This window comes from Plecotus auritus, assembly GCF_963455305.1.
Source record: "Plecotus auritus genome assembly, chromosome: 2".
NCBI lineage: Eukaryota > Metazoa > Chordata > Mammalia > Chiroptera > Vespertilionidae > Plecotus > Plecotus auritus.
Genome location: NC_137771.1, coordinates 106,921,347 through 106,947,988, shown reverse-complemented (window position 1 = coordinate 106,947,988; position 26,642 = coordinate 106,921,347). Strand labels below are relative to the sequence as shown.

Sequence of the window (26,642 nt, the reverse complement as noted above, 5' to 3'; positions counted from 1 at the left end):
AATCTTTGGTTGCTTATCTGCTCATATTTTTAGTATCATGCTTTATCCCACTATACTGGTATTAGTCCCCAGCCCCAGAGTAAACCTCTTACCTTCTGCATAGTTAGGGAGGAGCAGTGAGCTGGCTAGAGGAAGGGAATTGGGGATGCTTATGCTAGTAAAGACTTTGAACTATTCTTTGTTCAGCTCCACCTGACATCCCAGCCTATGGAGATACCTCTAATTTTTAGGTTCTACCCTAAAATCTCTGCCAGAGATTGAGCACAGATTGGTTAAATTTGAGCAGGGAATGAGATAGCAGTTTTCTCCTCTTTGCTTAACCATGTACCACTCACCCCACCCACTCACTGTTGATATTAAAAACATTTGTTAACATTTCTTGTAATAATGGTTGGTGGTGAACTCCTTTATCTTCTTCTTGTCTGTGAAGCTCTTTATCTGACCTGCAATTCTAAATGATAGCTTTTCTGGGTAGAGTAATCTTGTAGGTCCTTGCTTTTTATCACTTTGAATATTTTTTTTACCACTTCCTTCTGGCCTGCAAAGTTTCTGTTGAGAAATCAGCTGACAGTTCTATGGGTACTCCTTTGTAGGTAACTAACTGCTTTTCTCTTGCTGCTTTTAAGATTCTCTCTTTGTCTTTAACCCTTGGCATTTTAATTGTGATGTATCTTCATGTGGGCCTCTTTTGGTTCATGTTGCTTGGGACTCTCTTTGCTTTCTGGACTTGTATGTCTATTTCTTTCACCACGTAGGGGAAGTTTTTTGTCATAATTTCTTCAAATAGATTTTCAATTTCTTGCTCCCTCTCTTCTCCTTCTAGCATTCCATGATGTGAATGTTGGTATGCTTGAAGTTGTCCCAGAGGCTCCTTACACTAACTTCATATTTTTGGACCCTTTTTTCTTTTTGCTCTTCTGATAGGTGTTTTTTGCTTCCTCATATTCCAAATTGCTGATGTGATTCTCAGCGTCCTCTACTCTACTGTTGCTTTCCTATAAATTATTCATCATTTTAGTTAGTGTATCCTTCATTTCTGACTGGTACTTTTTCATGTCTTTGAAGTTCTCACTAATTTCCTTGAAATTCTCACTAAGTTCATAACATTCTCAGATCCTTGAAACTCTCATTAAGATCCTTGAAACTCTCATTAAGTTCCTTGAGTATCCTTATAACTTTTGTTTTGAACTCTGTATCTAGTAGTTTGCTTGCTTCCATTTCATTTAGTTCTTTTTCTGGAGATTTCTTTTGTTCTTTCATTTGTGATATTTCTTTGTCTCTGTATTTTGGCTGGTTCCCTGTGTTTGTTTCTATGTATTAGGTAGAGCTGCTATGTCTCCTGGAATTGGTAGAGTGGCTTTGTGTAGTAGGTGTCCTGTAGGCCCCAGTAGTTTAGCCTCCCCAGTCACCTGAGCTTCTTTAAGGGTTTCTTTTAAGAAGAAGGAAGAAAAAAATACTAAAAATATGAATAGTAAAATGGCAATAAATACATATCTATCAACAATTGAATCTGAAAATAAATAAACAAGGAATCTAATGAACAAAATAAACCAATGAATAAAATAGAACCACAGGCTTGGAAACATGGAGCAGACTGATGAATCTCAGGTGGAAGCGGGGATGGGTCAGGAAGAGATTAACCAAAGAACTTATATGCATAAATACATTACCCATGGACACAGAAAATAGGGTGGTGCAGGCCTGGGGCAAGGTGGGATTGGGTGGAGGAAGTCAATTACAGCTGTAATACTCTCAACAATCCTATCTAATAAAAGAATAATAATGCAAATTGACCATCACTCCAACACACAAGATGGCTGCTCCCATGTGGTCAAAGATGGCTGCCCCCATGTGGACACAAGATGGCTGCCACAAGATGGCCAGCAGGGGAGGGCAGTTGGGAGGGACCAGGCCTGCAAGGGAGGGCAATTGTGGGCAATCAGGCCAGTAGGGGCAGGCAGTTAGGGTGAAGTTGAGGGCGACTGGGCCTGCAGTGAAAGGCAGTTGGGGGTAACAGGCCTGCAGGGGAGGGCATTTAGGGCCAATCAGGCTGGCAGGGGAGCAGTTAGGCATCAATCAGGCTGGCAGGGGAGTGGTTAGGGGGTGATCAGGCTGGCAGGCAGAAGTGGTTAGGGGCAATCAGGAAGGCAGGCAGGTGAGCAGTTGGGAGGCCTAAGCGGGCAGTCAGACATCCCTCAAAGGGTCCCTGATTGGAGAGGGTGCAGGCTGGGCTGAGGGACACACCCCCCCGTGCACGAATTTTGTGCACCGGGCCTCTAGTTCTATATAATAAAAGGCTAATATACTAATCAACCGAATGGCAGAACGACTGGTTGCTATGACACACACTGACCACCAGGGGGCAGACACTCAATGCAGGAGCTGCCCCCTGGTGGTCAGTGTGCCCCCAGAGTGGAAGCCTCTCCTGCCTCCGTGGCAGCGCTAAGGACCCCTCGGGGGATATCTGCCTGCCTAAGCTGGCAGTTTGATATTCCCTGAGGGGCCCTGGACTGCGAGAGGGTGCAGGCTGGGCTGAGGGACTCCCCCCACTCATGCACCGGGCCTCTAGTACAGATATAATTAAACAAACAAACAAACAAACAAACAAAACATTTGTTAAAACCTGGTCTGAACTTGTTTGCTCTCTTGTCCTACATAGACCATTTTAATGTTTTTATCTTAATTGAGTCTTGAGAGGAATTGGAGATAAAACACTATATTTAAGTTGTTTTAACCTAAAGCTATAAGTTCCTTTTATTTTAAAAATTAATATACACTAAAATTGACTTTTGTAGTGAATAAGTTCTGTGAGTTTTAGTACATGTATAGAAGTATCCCAGGAAACTCCCTTGTATTAGTCTTTGTAGTCATACCCTCCTCCTGTACGTAACTTCTGATAGCCATTGATCTATTTTCCATCACACAGTTTTTTCTTTTTGAGAACGTCATCTAAGTAGAACAATATAGTAAATATTCTTTGGAAACTGGCTTTTTTCAGCATAATTCCTTTTAGATATGCCTATGTTGTTGTGTGTATCAATCTTGTTCATTTTTATTTCTGAGTAATAACCCATTATGATATATCACATTCATTTACCTGTTGAAGTACATTTTGGGTTGTTTCCATTTTCTGGTAATTTTGAATAGAACTGAATAAAATATGAACATTTTGTACAGATTTTAATGTGAACATAAGTTTTCATTTCTTTAGGATAAATATCTAGGAGTGGGATTGTTGAGTCTTAGGATAAGTGAATGTTTAGTTTAACAAGAAATGCCAAACTTTTCCAGATTGGCTGTCCCATTTTGCATTCCCACCAGCAATGTATAAGAGTTCCATTTGTTCTTCATGACACTTGATATTATTAGTGTTTTTTATTTTATGCATCCTAATAGATGTAGTGGTGTTTCATTGTGGTTTTGACTTGCATTTCCCTAATTGCTAATGATGTTGAATATTTTTATGTGCTTATTTGCTATCCATATATCTTCTTTGGTAAAGTGCCTGTTCAAGTCTTTTGCCCATTTTTAATTGGGTTGTTTCCTTACTGTTGAGTTTTGAGAATTCTTTATATATTCTTAATATGATTCCTATATTGGTTATATGATTTGCATATATTTTCAATCAGTCTATGTAATCTTTTCGTTCTCTTAACAGTATCTTTTGCAGAGCAAATGTTTTTAATTTTGATGAAATACAATTTATTTTGTTTTATGAATCGTACTTTTGGTGTCATCTCTAACTCTTCACCTAACCCCAAGTAACAAAGATTTTCTCCTGTGTTTTCTTCTAAACATTGTACAGTTTTACATTTAGAGCTATGATACCTTTTGAGTTAATTTTTGTATAAGATGTGAGGTTTAGGTTGAAGTTAATTTTTTTGCACATGGATGTGTAATTGTCCAAACTCTGTTGAAAAAGCTATCTTTTCTCCATTAAATTGCCTTATACATTTGTTAGAAATTAATGAGCTATCTTTGTATAGGTCTATTTCTGCACTTTATTCTATACCATTGATCTATTTGTCTACACCTACTTGATTACTGTAGCTTTATAATTAGTAAGTCTTGAAATTGGGTAGTGTGATTCTTCCAGTTTTATTCTTTTCAACATTTTTGGCTATTTTAGTTCTATATAAATTTTAGAATCATCATGTCTATATCTACAAAAATTCTACTGGAATTTTGATATAGAATTGTGGATGACTGTTTATTTTAGCACTTTAAGAATGTTGAGCTACTTCCTCCTGGTGTTCATTGTTCTGAGGAAAAAATTACACTCATTCAGATTATTGTTTTATATATTTAATGTGTCTGGCTGCTTTCAAGATTTTTGTTTTTGGTTTTCATCATTTTAATTATGCTGAATCTGGATGTGTATGAATTTGGACTTATCCTGTTAGGCGTTTTTTCAGCTTCTAGAATATACAGATTTGAAATCTCACTGAACTTGAAGAGTTTTAAGCACTATTACTTCCCTGACGTCATATTTTTCTGCATGGAACTCTCATTTCTTTACTAATAGTTATCTATATACATAAAGGCCTAAGTGACCGTTACAGCCTGAGAGCTGGACGATAGCTATGATGTGCACTGACCACCAGGGGGGCAGACGCTCAACGTAGGAGTTGCCCCCTGCTGGTTAGTGTGCTCCCACAGCCAACCCCCTGCCGCCAGCCAACCTCCGGCAGTCCGGCCAACCTCCCACAGTCCCTCCCCCTGGCCACTGGCCCCGATCAGGATGGCCCCAATTGGCCCTGATCGCCGGCCAGGCCGATGGACCCCACCCGTGCACGAATTTGTGCACTGGGCCTCTAGTGATGGCATAACTAGTAGATCTTTAGCTCTTTCCCACAGATCCCTGAGACCTTATTCATTTTTTCCAATATTTTTCTTTCTGTTTTTCAGAATATGTAATTTGTATTGATCTGTCTTCAAGTTTATTGACTTTCTTCTATCTGCATTCTACTATTGAGCCCATCCAGTATGTTTTTTAATTTTAATTATTTCTTTTTTAAATTGATTTTTTCCAGCTCTATTGAGGTATGATTGACCAATAAAATCTGTAAATATTTAAGGTGAACATTATATTTGGTATACCTACACATTGTGCAATGATTATCACAATCAAATTAATTAACATATCTATAACCTCAGAAGATTACCATTTGTATGTGTTTATGTGAAGAACTACTTTCTTAGCAAATTTCAAGTATACAACACATTATTAACAACTATAGTCACCATGCTGTCTGTACATTAGGTCTTCAAAACTTATAACTGAAAATTTGCACCCTTTGACCATCATCACTCAATTTCTTCCACTCCCCTAAATATTGTATTTTTCAATTCTAAAAATTTTCTTTTTATGTCTTCTATTTTTTTTTGCTGAGACTTTCTGTCTTTCCATTTGTTTCAAAAGAATTTGTTCTTCTTGGAGCTGCTTTAAAACCCTTTTCAGGTATCTTCTGTGTCATCTTGGCATTGGTAGCTATTGATTATCTTTCCCCGTCTGAGTTGAGATTTTTCTCTTCTTTTATAATTTTGGATTGTATCCTGGACCCTTTGAACATCATGGTTTAATACTCTGATCTTGTGTAAATCCTGTGATGAATGTATTTTTCTTTTAGCAGGCAATTAATGCAGTTGGGCTCAGACTAAAAATTCTGACCAGCCTTCTGTGGGCTTTGGTTTCAGTGTTCTGTTCTCACACTTGGAAGTACTGTTTGGATATGCCCTGTGTATGTGCCACCCAGTGGTCAACTGGTGTGCCCCCTAGTTCTGATCTTAACATCTTTGCTATGCTGTTTAGGATTATATTTACAGATGTGCAGCTTTGAGGTGAGCCTAAGAATTTGTACACAGCTTTCTGGAATAGCTTTCTCAAGCTCCTTCCTCTCTGAGATCTTCCTAGAAAGCTGGAGCTTTCGTTACATTATTCTGCCAGGCATTTCCCATATCTGGGGGCAGGCATCAGGAGCACACAGAGAGAAAAAAGCCTGCGGGGTCATGTTACCCTTTTGGACCCACAGCTCCTTTGTTTGGAGAGAAAGCTTTACCCCCTCAGTACTTTAGGTGCTTGTGGTTACTAAGGCAGCCACCACTACGGGTTAACCTTGGTACAAAAGTGTGGAGGCAAGGGGTTGGGGAAAGAAAAGAAATATGAGGGCTTTCTCCCATTCCCTCTGAGTGTTAGCCAAAAGAAAAGTGCTTCTCTTTGGTATTTACTGCATCCTGGTTCCCACTTTTGGTTTTCAGGCTGCCTTGAGTCCAGGCCAGGGAATACCAGAAGAAAAATAGGAGACTTACCACCAGTCCAGTGGTACTTGAATTCCTATCTTTTAACCCACTCCACCTGCCCCAATATACTTCCTTGAGTCTCCAAATAGCTGCTCCATGCATTCTGCCCAGCTTTTATATCTGCATTCAGTGAGAGGGACAGAGTGTAGTATGTTTGCTCCAACATAGTCTGAACCAGAACTTGGTATGTTGTTTGTTAATTTTTGTTTTCTAAGTGTCTGACTTTTTTCTTATTGCAGAAATAACACGTATTTATTGTAGAAATCTTCGAAAATAAAGATAAACTTGGAAAATAAAGATAAAATAAAGCTAAAATCTTCTGTAAACTCAAACTGAAGAAAACTGTTATTTTGGTGTATCATCTTTTATTATTTCGTATAAATATTTTTTCCACTTAAAAATAAATTAGATAATCAATAAAATCATGTTAATGATTTTAACAAGTAATCTTAAGACCCACATACTACTGACTTGATCTTAGGTTGTTTATACTAAATCTTGTCTTTTCCATAGGTAGTAAGTCTTTGTCCTCAAATTGGCTGGGTTGAAATTGATCCTGATGTTCTCTGGCTTCAATTTGTTGCTGTAATAAAAGAATCTGTCAAAGGTAATTGGATTTATGAAAATAAAAATGATAAAGTATATTTTGTTTGTAATAAGAATTTTCCTGAGGAGTCTGTAAAATTTTGTGGGTTTCATAGGTTATAATTACATATATAGCATTTTATTGGTGTCACAATGTCAATCCGTTTTGACCAAGAATGTCAAGGCAAACAAAAGTGTTACTTCTGGGGTTGGAAGCATACATTTGGTTAGAAACCCCAACTGTGTTCCGAACATGAAAGAAAGGGAGTTTGTGAAGACAGAACAAGGTGGCTTTCAAAGAGTTACATGAGCTGCTTTGAAAGAGCTGTGATTGGTGCTGGCAAGCAGACTTACACTATGCTGTACATGACTAATTGCGTATGTCTATTGCTAGGTGAAAAGTTTATTTTTTTAATTTTATTTTATTACTTAAAGTATTACAAAGAGTAGTACACGTCTCCTTTTTTCCCCCATTGACCTTCTCCCGGTATCCCCTACCCCCAGTATCTTGTATCCATTGGTTATGCTTATATGCATGCATACAAGTCCTTTGGTTGATCTCTTACCTGCCCGCCCAACCCTCCCCAGCCTTCCCGCTGTCGTTTGACAGTCTGTTCGATGCTGCTCTGCCTCTGTATCTATTTTTGTCCATCAGTTTATAATGTTCTTTATTATCCATAAATGAGCGAGATCATGTGGTATTTTTCTTTCATTGACTGGTTTATTTCACTTAGCATAATGCTTTCCAGTTCCATCCATGCTGTTGCAAATGGTAAGAATTCCTCCTTTTTTATACCAGTGTAGTATTCCATTGTGTAGATGTACCACAGTTTTCTAATCCATTCATCTGCTGAAGGACATTTAGGTTGTTTCCAAATCTTAGCTATTGTAAATTGTGCTGCTATGAACATAGGGGTGCATATATAATTTCTGATTGGTGTTTCTGGTTTCTTGGGATATAGTCCTAGAAGTGGGATCACTGGGTCAAATGGGAGTTCCATTTTTAACTTTTTGAGGAAACTCCATACTGTCTTCCACAGTGGCTTCACCAGTCTGCATTCCCACCAGCAGTGCACGAGGGTTCCTTTTTCTCCACATCCTTGCCAGCACTTGTCGTCTGTTGATTTGTTGATGATAGCCATTCTGACAGGTGTGAGGTGGTACCACATTGTTGTTTTGATTTGCATCTCTCCGATGATTAGTGACTTTGAGCATGTTTTCATATGTCTCTTGGCTTTCTGAATGTCCTCTTTCGAAAAGTGTCTTTTTAGGCGCGTTGCCCATTTTTGATTGGATTGTTTATCTTCCTCTTGTTAAGTTGTATGAGTTCCCTGTAAATTTTGGAGATTAAACTCTTATCAGAAATAACATTGGCAAATATGTTCTTCCATGCAGTGGGCTTTCTTGTTGTTTTGTTGATGGTTTCTTTTGCTGTGCAGAAGCTTTTTACTTGATGTAGTCCCATTTGTTTATTTTCTTCTTAGTTTTCACTGCCCTAGGAGCTGTATTGCTATGACAAATGTCTGCTATTTTGCTGCCTGTGGCTTATTCTAAGATTTTTATGGTTTCCCATCTTACATTTAAGCCCTTTATCCATTTTGAGTTTATTTTTGTGTATGGTGTGAGTTGGTGATCTAGTTTCATTTTTATGCAAGTATCTGTTCAGTTTTCCCAACACCATTTATTGAAGAGACTGTCTTGCCTCCATTGTATGCTCTCGCCTCCTTTGTCAAATATTAATTGAGCATACTGGCTTGTGTCGATTTCTGGGTTCTCTATTCTGTTCCACTGGTCTATATGTCTGTTCTGGTGCCAGTACCAGGCAGTTTTGAGAACAGTGGCTTTGTAGTATAGCTTGATACCTAGTATTGTGATCCCGCCTACATTGTTCTTCTTTCTCAAGATTGCTGCACCTATTCAGGGTCTTTTTTTATTCCAGATGAATTTTTGGAGAGTTTGTTCTAGGTCTTCGAAGTATGCAGTTGGTATTTTAATGGGGATTGCATTGAATTTATGGATTGCTTTGGGTAGTATGGACATTTTAATGATGTTGATTCTACCAATCTATGAACATGGTATATTCTTTCATTTGTTCATGTCTTCCTCTATCTCTTTTTTCAATGTCCTGTAGTTTTCTGAGTACAGGTCTTCTATGTCCTTAGTTAAGTTTATTCTTAGGTATCTTAATTTTTTTGGCGCAATGGTAAATGGGATTTTTTTTTCGTTTCTCTTTCTGTGAGTTCATTATTAGTGTATAAAAAGGCCATAGATTTCTGGGTGTTAATTTTGTATCCTGCTACTTTGCCAAATTCACTTATTAGGTCCAGTAGTTTTTTTTTTTTTTTTTTTTTAAATATATTTTATTGATATTTTACAGAGAGGAAGGAAGAGGGATAGAGAGCTAGAAACATCGATGAGAGAGAAACATCGATCAGCTGCCTCCTGCACACCTCCCACTGGGGATGTGCCCGCAATCAAGGTACATGCCCTTGACCAGAATCGAACCTGGGACCCTTCAGTTCGCAGGCCGACGCTCTATCCACTGAGCCAAACCGATTCCGGCAAGTCCAGTAGTTTTTTTTGATGGAGTCTTTGGGGTTTTCTATGTATAGTATCATGTCATCTGCAAATAAGGACAGTTTTACTTCTTCTTTTCCAATTTGGATGCCTTTTTATTTCTTCTTCTTGTCTAATCGCTATAGCTAGCACTTCCAGTACTATATCGAACAGGAGTGGTGAAAGTGGGCATCCCTGTCTTGTTTCTGTTCTTAGGGGAAATGAGTTTAGTTTTTGCCCATTGAGTATGATGTTGGCTGTATGTTTGTCATATAAGGCTTTTATTATGTTGAGGTATGATCCCTCTATTCCCACTTTGCTGAGAGTTTTTATCAAAAAGGGTGTTGGATTTTGTCAAATGCCTTTTCTGCATCGATTGATATGATTATGTGATTTTTGTCTGTCAGTTTGTTTATGTGATGTATCACATTTATTGATTTGTGGATATTGTACCATCCTTGCATCCCCGGAATAAATCCCACTTGGACATGGTGTATGATATTTCTAAGGTATTGCTGAATTCAATTTGCTAGAATTTTGTTGAGGATTTTAGCATCTATGTTCATCAAGGATAATGGCCTGTAGTTCTCTTTTTTTGTGGTGTCTTTATCTGGTTTTGGGATTAGGGTAATTATGGCTTCATAGAAAGAGCTTGGAAGTGTGCCTTCCTCTTGAATTTTTTGAAATAGTCTGAGGAGGATAGGTTTTAGTTCTTCTTTGAATGCTTGGTAGAACTCCCCTATAAAGCCGTCCAGACCAGGGCTTTTGTTTGCTGGAAAATTTTTGATCGCTGCTTCAATTTCTTCGGTAGTTATCGGCCTATTCAGGTTTTTTGATTCTTCTTGATTGAGTTTTGGGAGCTTGTATTTTTCTGAGAATATGTTCATTTCATCTAGGTTGTCCATTTTGTTGGAATAGAGTTGTTCATAGTATTTTTTCATAATCATTTGTATTTCTGTGGGGTCTGTTGTTACTTCTCCTCTTTCATTTCTGATTTTGTTTATTTGGGTCCTCTCTCTTTGCTTCTTGGTGAGCCTGGCTAGAGGTTCATCAGTCTTTTTTATCCTTTCAAAGAACCAGCTCTTGGTTTTGTTGATCTTTTGTATTGTGTTTTTGGTCTGTATGTCGTTTATCTCCGCTCTGATCTTTATTATTTCCTTCCTCCTGGTTATGCTGGGCTTTTCTTGTTGCTCTCTAACTCTTTGAGGGTTAGATAATTTATTACCATCTTTTCTTGTTTTTTGAGAATGGCCTGCAGAGCTATGAACTTCCCTGTCAAGACTGCTTTCGCTGTGTCCCATAGATTTTGGATTGTTGTGTTTTCATTGTCATTTGTTGCCATCATGCTTTTATTTCTTCTTTGACCTCTTTGGTAACCCAATCATTGTTTAAAAGCATGCTATTTAGCCTCCAGGTGTTTGATTTTTTTAATTGTTTTTATTGTAGTTGATTTCTAGTTTTGTGCCATTGTGATCTGAGAAGATGCTTGATATGATTTCTATATTCTTGAATTTGAAGAGACTTTGCCTGTGCCCTAATATGTGGTCTATCTTTGAAAATGACCCATGTGCACTTGAGTAGAATGTATATTCTGTGGCTTTGGGGTGGAATGTTCTGAAGATGTCAATTAATTCCACCTGATCTAGTGAGTCATTTAGGGTTGCTGTTTCTTTTCTGATTTTTTGTTTAGAGGACTTGTCCAATGGTGTTAATGGGGTATTAAAGTCCCCTACTATGACTGTATTGCTGTCAATCTCTCCCTTGAAATCCTCCAGAAGTTTTTTTTTATGTATTTGGGTGCTCCTGTATTGGGTGCATATTTGTTTACCAGAGTTATATCTTCTTGTTGAATTGTTTTCTTTAGTATTATGAAGTGGCCTTCCTTATCTCTTGTTATGGCCTTCACTTTGAGGTCTAATTTGTCACGTATAAGTATTGCTACCCCAGCTTTTTTTTTTTTTCATTTCCATCGCCTGAAAAACCTTTTTCCATCCATTCACCATCAGTCTGTGTGAGTCCCTTATTCTAAGGTGGGTTTCCTGTAGACAGCAGATATATGGCTCGTGTTTTCTTATCCAATCCGTTACCCTATGTCTTTTGATTGGGGCATTTAATCCATTTACATTTAAAGTTATTATTGATAGGTACTTGTTTGTCGCCTTTTTTATTTTTTATGCCTTTGTTCCTTCTTCCCTTCCTATTAATTCTTTTTACAGCAGACCCTTTAGCATTTCTTGCATTGCTAGTTTGGTGATAGTAAACTCCCTTAGTCCCTTTTTTGTCTGTGAAGCTCCTGATTTCACCCTCAATTTTTATTGATATCCTTGTTGGGTACAGTATTCTTGGATTCAGACCCTTGCTTTCATGACTTCGTATATTTCATTCCATTCCCTTCTGGCCTGATGTGTTTCTGTTTAGAAATCAGTCAATATTTTGATGGGAGATCCTTTGTAGGTAACTTTCTGTCTTTCTCTGGCAGCCTTTAAGATTCTTACTTTGTTGTTGGTGTTTGCCAATTTAATTATAATGTGTCTTGGTATTGATTTTTTGGGGTTCATCTTGTTTGGGACTCTGTGAGCTTCTTGGACTTGTGTGAGTTTTTCTTCCTGATATCAGGGAAGTTTTCTGCCATTATTTCTTCAAACAGGGTTTCTATTCCTTGCTCAGTTTCCTCTCCTTCTGGGACCCCTATTATGCGGATGTTGTTTTATTTCATGTTGTCCCAAAGTTCCCTTAGGCTCTCCTCCTGTTTTTTAAGTTTTTTTTTCTAGATGCTCTTCTGCTTGGGTATTTTTTCCTACCTTGTCTTCTAGCTCACTGATGTGGTCCTCTGCTTCTTCTATTCTACTTTTGATGCTTTCTATTGCAGCGATGTCATTTTTCATTTCCTCTTGGTTCTTACACATATTGTTGAATTTGTCTTCCATCCTTTTTAGCGACCTTATAACCATTGCTCTGAATTCTTTCTCTGTCATATTACTTGCCTCCATTCCATTTACTTCCTTTTCTGGTGATGCCGCCTTTTCTTTCATATGTGGGCTGTTTCTTTGTCTCCCCATGATTGCTTCTTCCAGGGTTTCTGGTTATGTAGTTCTCTCTCTCCTGCATTGACTTAAAGGCACAAAATACTGCACAACAAGACACAATGCACAGGGCACCAAACTCAAATGTATTCACAATACTAATACTCCTAAATAAAGGTGACTACCAGAGAAAAGAGAATTAGGGAATAGAGAAGAGTGCAAAAATGTTATTGAGAAAAGGAAAGAATGTAAGAGAGAAAAGAGAGAGAAGGAAAAAGAAGGGGAAAATATATATATGGGGAGAAAACTCCAATAAAACAACTAATCCAAAAAAATGCAAACAACAAACACCCAGAGGTGAATGCAAACTACAAAGAACAACTAATCCAAAAAATACAAACAATAATCTCCCAGATGAATCTGAGGAGGCAGAGCTTATTTCCAGGAGGTAAGGTCAAGGAATTGAATGAATGGGGAAATAGCCACAATTCAGTATAGAGGAGGTAGAAAGAGAATGGGTGTATAAGAAGAATAGTAACAAATTACATATATATACGTATATTGAAATATACATATAAAAGAAAAAATATGTGTATATAATTTTCCTCCTTTAATCTATCTATCTATCTATCTATCTATCTATGTATTTGTTTACTATTGGAAAAGGAGGATAGAGAGTAGCTAGGCCTGAGTTGGTCATTGGAATTAGTTAAGCTATTAGTAGAAGAAGAGAACAAGCGAGGAGAGGAAAAACAAAACCAAAAAAAACACAAAAAACAAAAGTAACCAATAATCAAACAAACAGCAAGACAGAAAGAAAGAAAAAGGCAAAAAAAGAAAAAGAATTTGGGTAGTGAAGAAAGCGAAGAGAGAAGTGTGAATGGGTTTGGAGCAGGGGAGAGGAAATTAGATGTATGAGTAAGATCAATTTTTAACGGAGTAAAAAAAAGGGGTAGAGAAAAACTAAAGCAGGAACAGGGTAAGAGAAACAGGACAAAAAGGGGAAAAGTGATGAAGAGAGTGTTGGTATAAAAGAAAAATTGAGATAAGAGTAAAGTAATGCTAAAGGGAAAATCAAAATAGAATGTATAACACTAATCCCAAAATAAAATAAAGAAAAAATAACATAAAATAAAACTTTTTTAAAAAGGGTAAAATAATAGTATTAATACTAATAGTTAAAAATAAAAATATAATAAAAAATAAGGTAAAATCGAGTGAGAGAAAAAATTAGTTTCTTAAGTAAAAGATAAAAAATAAAAATGTGAAGTAGTGAAGGTCATTCACTTCCTCCACTGTTCTGCTTGACACATCTTTTTTCTTGCAGGTAGTCAGCACAGTATTGAAATTTCCTGGTGTTGTAAGCCACAACCTTATTTTCAAGCAGGCGGGATCTCTCTCTGCTCTCTTTGGTTCTCAGTCTGTTTTTAGTTGTATTTACACACAAGAGTCAATTTGTGCTACAGCCCCTGGGTGGCAGTGTTTCTGTCTTAATATCCTGGGCTAAAAGTCCTCTCTACTCTGGCTCTGCACACAATTCTCTGCGCCACTCTGTGCACGACTCTGTGCGCGACTCTGTGCAGCCGGAACAGTACTTCAGGTTGCCTTTCTGGGTCCAGTCCAGCTGTGGGTTAATATCTAGAATCCCCTTCTGCCAGCAGCCCTGTGGACCCCCTTCCACATTCAAGGGCTACATTGATCCCAACAGTCGAGAATTTTGTGGGGGTCAGTCTTTCTTTGAGGCTCTTGTTCCCACTGTGCGTGTTTCTCCCTCTAGCCTGGATCCCAAATCTTACCTTTCTTTAGGCAGTGCCCGCTGTGTTTAATTCGCCAGTTCCAGGTGGGTGCTCTTTGATTCAGCTGTTCCTTCTGCTCTGTGAGAAGATGCAGGGCCCGTCTGTGAATTTGCGTGAGTGTTTTCCCCTGAGCAGACCTCCCAGGCGCCCATGGTCAGGGAGGTTGGAGTTCCAGCATTCATGGATTCGCAGCTGAGGTAACTGGTCCCTGGGCGTTGTGGTTTTAAGGTCCCAGGTGGCCTCTGAGATCTCCTGTTTGAAGGTAAGGCTGGGGTACTGATCACAGTCAGTCTCCGATCACAGCCGTCTCCCCTTCAAGATGGCGTGGCCTCTGTGGCAGAGCTGGCCGCTCTGGGAGAGATTTCAGCTGCAGTAGAAGCTGCACGGTCACAGGTGGCCTGGTCCACCAGTCCTCAACAGTCCCTTGGAGTATAGCTGTCCCTCACACACAAATACTGACACTCCCTGCACGTCCACGCACTCCCCTTTCATTCTCTCACTCTCAAACTATCTAGCAGCCTGCAGTCCCATCGGCAGCCATCTTGGATCTCCGAAAAGTTTATTTTTTAACAGCGAGTTCAGTGATGTAAAGCCAGGATGTAGCCCTTTGGGTTATTCCAGTTCAAAAGTTTAGTTTCACCTGGTGAGTGTGAGCTAGCTTAGCTTCCTGGAAGCCTTCTGGCTCTATTTTAGATTGCTCTTTTGACAATACCAACTCCATTTTCCTGTTTTTCTTTCATAGCACTTTTCCAGTATTTTTTAGGAGACATTGCAGTTTATTTTTTTTATTTTTTTTTAAATATATTTTATTGATATTTTACAGAGAGGAAGGGAGAGGGATAGAGAGCTAGAAACATCGATGAGAGAGAAACATCGATCAGCTGCCTCCTGCACACCTCCCACTGGGGATGTGCCCGCAACCAAGGTACATGCCCTTGACCGGAATCGAACCTGGGACCCTTCAGTCCGCAGGCCGACGCTCTATCCACTGAGCCAAACCGGTTTCGGCGACATTGCAGTTTATAGTAAACTGCTTTCTCAAGGAATGGAAACAGCAACTCTGCCCTCTGGTTTAAGTTTTTTCAGCCATAGTTGAAAGGCTCACATTCCATCTTTATTCCAGGTTGCAGCTGGTGCCTATTTGATTTCCTGTTATGTACAAAATGCCAAAGGGTTATAAACAAAATTATAACACACAGTTCCTGCTGTCAGGAGTTACACTGAGTAACCTTTATTATAAAATATGTTTTTGATTTTTCTGTGTGGCCTCTCCATTCAAAGTGCTTTCCTGGCTGCTGCCATGGTCCAAAATCTTAGCTCTTTAAGAATGTTTTCAGTGCCACTCTTAAAGAACATATGAAAGATGACTTGTAAATGTAAATCCAGAAAGGTCTTTTACTTTATTTTTCTGGCTGAATTACTTTTCACCTTTTTGGTTTGAAATATTTCAAAACTTATAAAATTTTGCACAAATAGTACACTGAACACCTGTAGAGATTCAGACATTTTTTGCAATGTTTACTGTATTATCCTCTACAAACTTTTTGGCTGATTCATTTGAGGGTTGGTTGTGACTTAACGTTATCCCTAAATACTTCAGCATTATTTCCAAAGAAAAGTAGTATTCTCCTGTATCAACACAGCCAGGAAATTTAACATTAATATGGTGTCAGCTGATGGACATTCACACCAATTTAACACCAACAGGAATCCCCATTTTGGGGTACTCTGAGGAAGGAAACTTTATTTAGTGCAAAACAGCTCAATTGCGATACAGCAGGGCGGTGAAAACAGCACGGGAGTGAGGTAGCCCGGGGCCAGGTGGCCCTGGTACCAGGCTCCTTTCTGGCTAGACAGCTCTGCTCTGAGCTAGACTGCTTTCTTCTGCACTGTTCTGCTCTGCTCTAGTGAGACATCTTCAGTGTGTCAGCTCAGCAATGGAAACACAGCTCTTAGTCCTTGGTGGAAAGGGAAGAAAGTGGGCTCCCAGAGAGAGCGGGGAGCTGACATATAGACAGATATCTCTGACCCCTGATCCCTGATTGGTCTGTCTTCATGCAAATAAGGACCCCAAATCCTCACAGTTTGATTGGTCCAAAAGGCACTTTCCTGATTGGTCAGAATGGAACTGCTCTGATTGGTCAATTGGTCAGTGAAGATGTTGATGGGGATATAGCTGTGCAGCTTCAATTAAATGGGGGAAAGTCTTAGTTCCATTGGTTGAAGTAGGATTCCAGGAACTCCTTGATAAGGAGCCTGGTCGGCTGGCAGGAACACAGAGCAGGCAGGCAGCTTAGTGCAGGATTCTCCCTAAAGTACAGTTTGCATGAGAGGGCCCTGTGTAGAAATGGCTGCTAGGTTCTGTTTTTTTAAATTTGAGTCCAGTTAGCCATCAGGAGCCCTTCTTATTTGGTATCTTCCTTCTCAGAGTCCACAACAGTACTATTTTCTAATGCCTATTAGACTTCAGTATTCCCCTGTTACCTCAGTCATTAATAACTTTCGTTTTCAATACAGAATCTAACCTAAGATGAGGCATTGCATTTAGCAGTCAATCGATTTAGTCTCCTTTATTTTTTATTTTATTTTTCTTTTTTTTAAAATATATTTTATTGATTTGTTACAGAGAGGAAGGAAGAGGGATAGAGAGTTAGAAACATCTATGAGAGAGAAACATTGATCAGCTGCCTCCTGCACACCCCCTACTGGGGATGTGCCCGCAACCAAGGTACATGCCCTTGACCGGAATCGAACCTGGGACCCTTCAGTCTGCAGGCCGATGCTCTATCCACTGAGCCAAACCGGTTAGGGCCGATTTAGTCTCCTTTAATCTAGAGCATGTTCTTTGTGGCATTGACAAGTGTTCAAAATTACAGACCAGCTTAGTAGACTGTCCTGCATTTTGGAGTTGTCTGATTACTTCCTCATGGTTCAGGTTAAGTATTTTTGGGAGGCGTACTGTTTAGGGGATGGTTTGTCTTTCTCTGCTCAAATTGAAGTTGTCTCTAATTTGCTCAATGGGATAAATGTTTTTTTAAAAGAACTTCACAAAAAACTTGCTATATTTTAAGAAATTTGAACCCTAAACCCCCACTATGTTTTTGTTTATATCCTAGCATCTGTTCATGTGGAAAATAAGAACTGAGTTTCACTGGGGATTTTCCTTTATTGCCATTTACCAACTTCTATTATGATTGATCATTGCTTAAATTGAGATCCAATATTTTAGTATTATCAAGAAGAAAATATAATCTGACTTTTAATAGTTTTTTTTTCAAACATTTAAAGATGAAGGTCATTTTGTTATTATTGGAATATGGCCATTTTCCCTTAAAGGAATCATCTTAGTAATGCTGTCTTTATTAATGCCAAATGTGTTATTAGAATGCCTGGTAGGGCCCTGGCCAGGTGGCTCAGTTGGTTAGAGTGTTGTCCCATACACTGAAAGGTTCAGTGTTCAATTCCTGGTTAGGGCACATGCTTTGGTTGCAGGTTCAATCCTTAGTTGGGGTTCATACGGGAGGCAGCCAATCAATGTTTCTCTCACAGATTGATGTTTCTCTCTCTCCCTTCCTCTCTAAAAAATTTTTTTTTTTAAATTTAAATGCCAGTTAGGTACTGGAAATATCAGGGGAACACTTTGTAAAGTATATGATTGCCTAACTACTATGCTGTACACATGTAATCAGTACAAAATAATATTGAAACAATAAAAAGAAAAAAAAATGCTAACCCTAGATGTTTTTCCTAAAGATTATACTCAATAATTTTTCCATACTACAATTTATAAAGAAAAATTTCATTGACTTTTAAACATGTGATTTATCCATCTTTATTTTCAGCTGCAGGAATAGAGATGAATCAAATTGTTGGCCTTGGCATTTCGACACAGAGAGCAACTTTTATTACGTGGAACAAGTAAGTGTGATAAGCCTTCTGTTGCAGGGTTCATATCACAGTGAATACCTGTTTTGGGAGTTTCAAGTTTGTGGATTAAGAACAGTTTTGTTTTGTTAAGAGGGATGAAAGTAAGCCTACTTTCTGCCTTATTAAAATACTAGTGGCCCGGTGCACAAAATTCATGCATGGAGGGGGGGTTCCCTCAGCCCAGCCTGCACCCTCTCCTATTAGGAACCCTGTGGGGTCGGGCCTAAATCGGACATCCCTCTCGCAATCTGGGACTGCTGGCTCTTAACTGCTCATCTGCCTGCCTGCCTGATTGCCCCAACCCCTCTGCCTGCCTGCCTCATCACCTCTATCCTCTCTGCCTGCCTGCCTGATCGCCCCCAACTGCCTCTACCTGCCTGCCTGCCTGATCACCCCTAACTGCCCTCCCCTACTGGTCTGATCTTGCCCCCAACTGCCCTCCTCTGCTGGCCTGATCTCACCCCCAACTGCTCTCCCCTGCCAGCCTGGTTGCCCCCAACTGCCCTCCCCTGCCAGTCCGATCTCCCCCAACTGCCCTCCCCTGCTGGCCTGATCTCGCCCCCAACTGCCCTCCTCTGCCGGCCAATTTGGCTCTGATTGGTCGGTTTCTATGCCAGTCAGTGGCAAAAGCTCCGCCTCCTACGCAGCCATTGGCTCCTCACAGTTCACCCAGATTTGGTTCTGATTGGTCGGTTTCTTTTCCAGTCAGCATCTCTGGGCCTATCACCGGGGCCTGATCAGAAAGGTGGGGCTGATCAGCAGCCCCAGTGGAGGCCTGGAGAAAAATGGAGGCGTGGCTGCTGACCAGGCCCAGAAAGAAAGAGAGAGGCAAGTCCTGATCAATAGCTGCCACGGAGGCTATGGATCAGACCCTGCTTCTCTCTTCAGGCCTCTCTCCGGGCCTGATTTGCAGCCCCCTCAGCAGTCAGTGCTGGGTCACCGTGCCTGCAGTTGTAGCCGTCAGTGCTGGGTCGCCACGACAACCCATCGCTGACCACAGGACTGACTTCTGGTTGGTCAAACCTCCTGATCGTTGTGGATGTGACGAACTCAGGGTCTTTATATATTAGGACTAGAGGCCTGATGCACGAAATTCGTGCAAAGGGCTCAGCTCTCGCAGCCACAGTGGCTTGCTTCGGCCTTCGCAGCCGTGGCTTCGTCCGCAAGGTCGTCTGGAAGGACGTCCAGAAAATTGTTCGGCTGTCTGGTCTAATTAGCATATTACACTTTTATTATTATAGATAATGGAACCTTTTCTCTCCATGGGCCCTGGGGAGCCATTGTGCCTGTAATGCTGGCAGGTTCTACAGGCTCCCTGACATGACAGTTCTGCTCATTTTGAGAGAAAAAGAGAGGCAGACTGGATCTAATATATTGTTCATCCCAGTCCCAGCCAGCAACTTCCCTTCCCAACTCACTGTCTTCCTGTGTCCACAGTGTGTTCTGTCTCTGTGGCCACAGCAACAGTATTTTCCTTATAGATGCTGTCAAGAAGTCTAAACTTTGAACTTTCTTTTTGGTTTTCTCCCTGTGCACTTTTCATCCTACCACCTTCTGATGCCAGGAAACTTGTTATTCACTTTTCTTCAGTTTTTGAGTTTTTTGTTTTTTCAATTTTTTAGGTTAAAAAATTTTCAATACATTTAATCATGTCCTCTTTCCACTACCCCCACTTACCTGTATTCTAAAATTACTCTAAATAATATCTCCTCCATTTTGGTTGCTTTTAATTCCTTTTGTAAAAAAAATTCTTAAGCTGTTTTGTTTCTTCAGTCCTCTGCCTCTCAGGGAGGCTTCTGCCAACTAACCTCAGATCAGGGTGTGTGCCAATTAGTAACATAAGCTGAGAGTACCAGGAGCCAGGGTTCACTCAGCACCAGGTACTGAGAGGGAGGATGGCACTGTGCTGGTTGCTGAACTGAATGTAAAGATGAATAAGAATGCGAGCCCTCAAGGCAGTTATCTATTTATATAAAAACCCTGGGTGTAACACCCGTCATGACAGAAGCTCGACCAATTGGAAGGAAGTCAGTCCTGCAGGGGTCACCTTGGCAATGGCTGTGCCCTCCCCAAGCTGTTTCCGCCGAGGACAGAAGAGGTTTGAGGGAGGAAACGGCCCTTGGAGCGGCCCTTGGAGCATGGAGGCACTGAGTCCTGGGTCGCAGAGGCAACGGCTGGGCCCTCCCCGAGCTGTTTCCCGTGAGGGCGAGGTTTGAGGGAGGAACCCGCCCTCGGAACATGGAGGCATATCTTTATAAAGTTTTAATACATTGTATTAGAGGTTGTGGTGGTACGTTTTACCCACAGCATCTACAGGAATTGCTGCAAATTTACTTCTCGGTGGAAGAACCTTTCATTCCCAATATAAATTACCAATTCCATTAAATGAAACTTCAATTTCTAGATGCGATATAAATAGTGAAGTTGCTAAAACTATTAAAAAGGCCCAACTTCTCATTATTGATGAATGCACCATGGCATCCAGTCATGCTATAAACGCCCTAGACAGATTACTAAGAGAAATTATGAATTTGATTGTTGTATTTGGTGGGAAAGTTCTCCTTCTTGGAGGGGATTTTTTGACAATGTCTCAGTATTGTACTGCATGCTATGCGATCGGCCATAGTACAAACGAGTTTAAAGTACTGTAATGTTTGGGGATGTTTCAGAAAGTTGTCTCTTACAACAAATGAGATCAGAGGATTCTGCTTATAGTGAATGGTTAGTAAAACTTGGAGATGGCAAACTTGATAGCAGTTTTCATTTAGGAATGGATATTATTGAAATCCCCTGTGAAATGATTTATAATGGATCTATTATTGAAGCTTCCTTTGGAAAAAGTATATCTATAGATAATGTTAAAAATATATCTAAATGTGCAATTCTTTGTCCAAAAAATGAGCATGTTCAAAAATTAAATGAAGAAATTTTGGATATACTCGATGGAGATTTTCACACATATTTGAGTGATGATTCCATTGACTCAACAGATGATGCTGAAAAGGAAAATTTTGCCATCAAATTTCTTTTTTTTTTAAGGTTTTCTTTTTTTTTTTTTAAATATATTTTATTGATATTTCACAGAGAGGAAAGGAGAGGGATAGAGAGTTAGAAACATCGATGAGAGAGAAACATCGATCAGCTGCCTCCTGCACACCTCCCACTGGGGATGTGCCCGCAACCAAGGTACGTGCCCTTGACCGGAATCGAACCCGGGACCCTTCAGTCCGCAGGCCGACGCTCTATCCACTGAGCCAAACCGGTTTCGGCACCATCGAATTTCTTAATAGTATTACTTCTTCAGGAATGCTGTGTCATAAATTAAAATTGAAAGTGGGTGCAATCATCATACTATTGAGAAATCTTAATAGTAAATGGAGTCTTTGTAATGGTACTAGATTTATTATCAAAAGATTACGACCTAACATTATTGAAGCTGAAGTATTAACAGGATCTGTAGAGGGAGAGGTTGTTCTGATTCCAAGAATTGATTTGTCCCCATCTGACACTGGCTCCCATGTAAATTGATTCAACGACAGTTTCCCGTGATGCCTGCATTTGCGATGACTATTAATAAATCACTAGGACAAACTCTAGACAGAGTAGGAATATTCCTACCTGAACCCGTTTTCACACATGGTCAGTTATATGTTGCTTTCTCTTGAGTTTGAAGAGTGTGTGACGTTAAAGTTCTAAATATTTCCTCACAAAGGAAATTAGTCAAGCACTCTGAAAGTGTTTTCACTCTTAATGTGGTGTACAGAAAGATATTAAAATACGTTGAATCACTTTATCAGTCATTGTTTGCATCACTGTTGTTTTTATATCATGTTTTTGTTTTTATATCATGTTTTTGTTGTTTTCATATCATGTTTTTGTTGTTTTTATATCATGCCTATTTGTGGTTATATCCTTTTGTTACTGTTTATTTATTAATAAATTTATATATTATTTTCATATACATTTTACTAATTTCCTTTCATCTCTCACACTTCTATTATAGAGAAAGGGCAAATAGCAATATTAAAATATTTCCTCTAATTAATTCCCTTTTAATGTGCACGAATTTCGTGCACTGGGCCTCTAGTAGTTTCATAATACAAGTCCATAAATTACTGTGTTCTCACAGTACCAAAATATCTTTTTTTGTAGTACTTATGTTAATGGCTCTTACTAATTATTTATGACACAAAATACATTAAGAGCCACAGATTGCTATAAAGTGTTAGAGAGGTTTAAGGCAATTCATTTATAATATTGCCATTCATGTTTCTCTTTAATTTCTCCATTTACTGTTGGCAGAGATAAAATAAACTTAAATCACTGTTCAGTGAATATCAGAATATATGCTACTACTGAGCTCAGGATTCTACATAGTCTTCTACTGTGTTATGAATTAATATGCTACTTTCATCTTATATCTTCTCCCTGCTGCAGTAGCTGTAAACATATGATGCTTCATGCTGTCTTGGAAACTTGGAACATATAATACATTTTGTTGGGAGTGTTCACCCTCCTTGTTTTTTCTGACTCATCCTTCAGAGCTCAGTTCCATTGTCACTTCTCAAAGAAGCTTTTCCTGACCCCCGAGTAGGCAGGATCTATCTTCCTGTAAAATATACACATGGCACCAGTGTTTCTCCTTTATAGGACTTACTAGAGACCTGGTGCATGAAAATTTGTGCACTGGGGGGTGGGGGGCGGCACAGGTCCCTTATCCCTGCCTGCCCCCTCTCACAGTTCAGGAGTCCTCAGGGGATGTCCTACTGACAACTTAGGCCCCCTCCTCTGCGGGAGGCGACCAGGGCTGATTAGGGGAAGGCACTGCCCCATAACCCAGCTGCTGCTGCTGCCACTGGCCTCCCTCTGTGGGCTGATCAGGGGAAGGCTGCTGCTACCACTGCCAGCCTCTGTGGCTGCCGGCCCTCCTCAGCCCTCACAGCCGCTGCGGCTTTGTCCAGAAGGACGACCAGGAACGCCGGTCTATCCGGTCTAATTAGTATATTACCCTTTTGTTAGTACAGATTACTGTTATAAGTAGGCCATTGTATAATTATTTGTTTGACTACCCTGGTAGAAGATATATTCACAGGGGCAAAGATAAGATGTCTCTCTGTTCACAGCTGTGTCCCAGCTCCTTGCACGTATTGCTATATAAATTTTTGCTGAATCAGTGATTAATAATAAGATTCAAGTGTATAAGTAGCTGCTATTGTAGAATGGATCTAAAGAACCATATATCAATAGATTTAATATCTATCAAACACAATCTGATAGTTATTATTGGTAGAGGACATTTTTTCACTTATCAAATACCTCTTTGTATCTGGACCAGGTGGTGAGAATCTGAAAGTGAAAAGACTGTGCCCTCAGGAGGCTCACAGTCCAGTGGTAGATACAGATGTGTACATAGATAGTTGGGGTGCAGCCTGATAGATGTCTGCCCTGTAGACTGTATTATACCTGGCAATGGAAGAGCTGGAGGGGGAGACTGGATAGTGGAGAAGAGGGAGTTAGGGAAGGTTTCTCAGAGGCACTGAAGCCAAGTGTTTTTTTTTTGGTTGGTTTTTTTTTTGGTTAATCCTCACCTGAGGATATTTTTCTGTTTTTTGTTTTTTTTTTAGAGAGAGAGAGTAGAAAGGAGGGAGGGAGGGAGAAGAAAGAAAGACATCTATGTGAGACAGAAACATTGATTGGTTGCCTCCTGCACGTACCAGAGATTAAACCTGTCAATGACTGGAAATAGAGCCTGCGACCCTTCAGTCCATGGGCTGACACTAACCACTGAGCTACCAGCCAGGGCTGGAACCAAGTCTTGAAGGAAAAATAGAAGAGCAAATTACTGGCAAGAGCATGAGGAATAAGAGACTGGTGTGTCTGAAGCATCAAAAGTACTTTGGAAATTAGGGGTTGAAATAGGGATGGTGCCACGCCGCAGCATTGGCCTCCTTTCCCACTCTGACTGTACCTCTGACCATCCTCCTCCTGTCCTAGGCTCCAGCCACATGAGCATGCTCTCTGTTTCTGACCCTGGCTGCTACATTTGGGAGGAGTGGCTTTGCACCTGTTGTTCCCTCTGCCTGGATCTCTCTTACCTGAGACTTACCTCTTTCTCATCATTCAGACCATACCTCCAAGATCACTTCTTCTAAGAGACCTTCCATGACCATTTTACTTTCCCATCACTTTGTTATTTTATTGTTTTCATATCATGTACTATGTAAAATTTTTGTGTGCTTCTTTGCATATATATTTATTACATCTCTCTGACAAGTAAGAAGTTCCATGAGTATTGGGATTTTTGTCTGCCCTGTTCTCACTGGGTACTTCACACCTAGGACAGTACCTGGCACATAGTAGGCACTCAAATCTTTGAGTGATTAGGTGAACCTGGAGGTTCCCAGGTTGTAGTAAGAAGTTTGCCTCTTATAACCAGTGGGAAATTATCAGAAGATGCTAAGTAGGAGAGTAATATGACCAAATAGACATTTTAGAAAGAATGTTCTTGAAGCAAGGTGGACAGTGGATTTGGAGAGAATGAGACTACAACTGGGAAATCTCTTTGAAGGCTATTGCTTATTCAGGTCTCTGATGTCATATCTGAAAAGATACCTCACCTCCAGTTACTCTGTTCCTTTAGCATAATCATTATATGAAATAATATGTTTATTTACTCATTTGTTTCTTATCCCCATCAGAATATAAGCTCCAGGGATGTTAAGAACCTTTCACTCCAAGTTTTTGGCTGAAGCAGCCGAAGGGTACCATGAACTCAGGTGTGGCATGCTAGAGAAAGCAGTAGCAGGTTTAGGGTGGACATGCTGCATTTGACATGACGTGGGGCAGTCTTAGGAGACACAAGAAGGGCAGCTATTTGTGAGGGGACAGAACTGAAGTGAGAGGCTGCCCTGCAAGTATGGATTGGTGAGTGGTTCTGTGATGACTGCATTCATGAGTGGGGGTCAGATTTTTCAGTGAGTGCAACTTGTTAAAAAGAGAAGGAGACGCCGAAACCGGTTTGGCTCGGTGGATAGAGTGTTGGCTTGTGGACTGAAGGTCCCAGGTTCGATCCTGGTCAGGGGCATGTACCTTGGTTGCGGGCACATGCCCGGTGTGGGGTGTGCAGGAGGCATCTGATCGATGTTTCTCTCTCATCGGTGTTTCTAACTCTTTATCCCTCTCCCTTCCTCTCTGTAAAAAATCAATAAAATATATATATTAAAAAAAGAGAGAGAGAGAAGGAGACCAGGGATGCAACCCTCAGCAAACACCAGCTTTTAACTGGCAGTCAAAGGAAGAAAAGTCTGCAAAGGAAACCAGTAAGAGGCACTTAGAGAGGTACGAGGAGACACAGCACAGTGCTGTCACAGAAGCTTAGGGGAGGGACGGTGGAGCACTATTGCAGGAAGGCCACATCACACTGAAAGGGTCATGTAAACCTAGGAGCTCTGGTGACCTTACTGGATTGTACTTGATTGAGGTACTGGGGGGAATGAGGAAACATTGAGGGGCTCAGCTAGGTGGGGACATCTGGGGTCAGGAGAAATGATTTTGGTTCTGCTTCAAAGATGAGGAGGTTAGGTGTGTTTAGAGAGGAGAATTGAAGGAATATTTGATTTAATGAAGTGATGGAAGAGACAAGAAGGCATGGAGAGAGAGAGCACAGGTGGAGACGCCAGCCTTAGGCTTGAGAGGAAAGGTTTTCCTCTGAACTGAGGAAAATGCATGATGGCTGCAGGTATAGCTGGGAGAGGAGTGGGAAGTTGAGGAAGGTAATTTCAGTCTTCTGATTTCTTTGAGATTTCAAAGAAATGAAAATTTGGAGGTGCCATTTGTGGGGAATGGAGAAGAAAGTAATGTAGGACAAGAGACAAACTTGTATCATTTTAAGTTGAGAGCATAGACAAGCTTGTATTCCTTAAGTGTGAAATATGGTACCAATTTACAAGGCTGTGTGTCTTTTCTTCAACCCCTCTCAATGGTTCTGGTATTGAAAGTGGAGAGAGAAGATCCCAGGTTGGGAGTTGAAAAGGTTGTTAACAAGGGGCATCATGTAAAATAGTGGAGTATGAAGTTGGAAAGAGAGATTGGAATAAACTATCTCAGAACTCTGGAACCTGATTGACTCTTTTAACAACTGGGGGAGTGCTGAATGAAAGTAGAGGCTGCTGTTCTTAGGTAAGAGAGGGCATGTCCTCCATTCCTCAGCCCTGTTGCCCGTGTGGGGAAAGCAGCCCACATCCCTGGAGCAAGTAGCTGGTGCCAGGGCAGACGTGGGGACCTTGTCCTACAGAAATGTCCACTGATATGGTTGGATGGATTGGCAGTGCCCTACAAGACTGGTTCTGATGCTTGTTCCAACTATGGCACTCTCAGCCCTCTCAGCTACAGCGACTTCCTTAGGCAGCATCTTTTGGAAGATTTAAAGGCCCATTACCTTTATGGGCACATTTGG

At 40.3% G+C, this 26,642-nt stretch overlaps 1 protein-coding gene across 8 annotated transcripts in view; it reads left to right on the top strand.

Moving 5' to 3' along the window:
• GK5 (glycerol kinase 5) overlaps positions 1–26,642 on the top strand; it is a 161,518-nt gene that overhangs the window by 18,416 nt on the left and 116,460 nt on the right. For 4 of the 8 annotated variants that reach the window (XM_080657385.1, XM_080657384.1, XM_080657386.1 and 1 more), the window contains exons 2-3: positions 6,814–6,907; positions 18,103–18,178. The exons of 1 other annotated variant lie outside the window; for it this stretch is intronic. In XM_080657385.1, coding sequence (XP_080513511.1) covers positions 6,814–6,907; positions 18,103–18,178 — 170 coding nt within the window. The remainder of the gene's footprint in view (positions 1–6,813; positions 6,908–18,102; positions 18,179–26,642) is intronic. 3 more of the 8 variants (XM_080657390.1, XM_080657391.1, XM_080657388.1) reach the window with 1 other exon arrangement.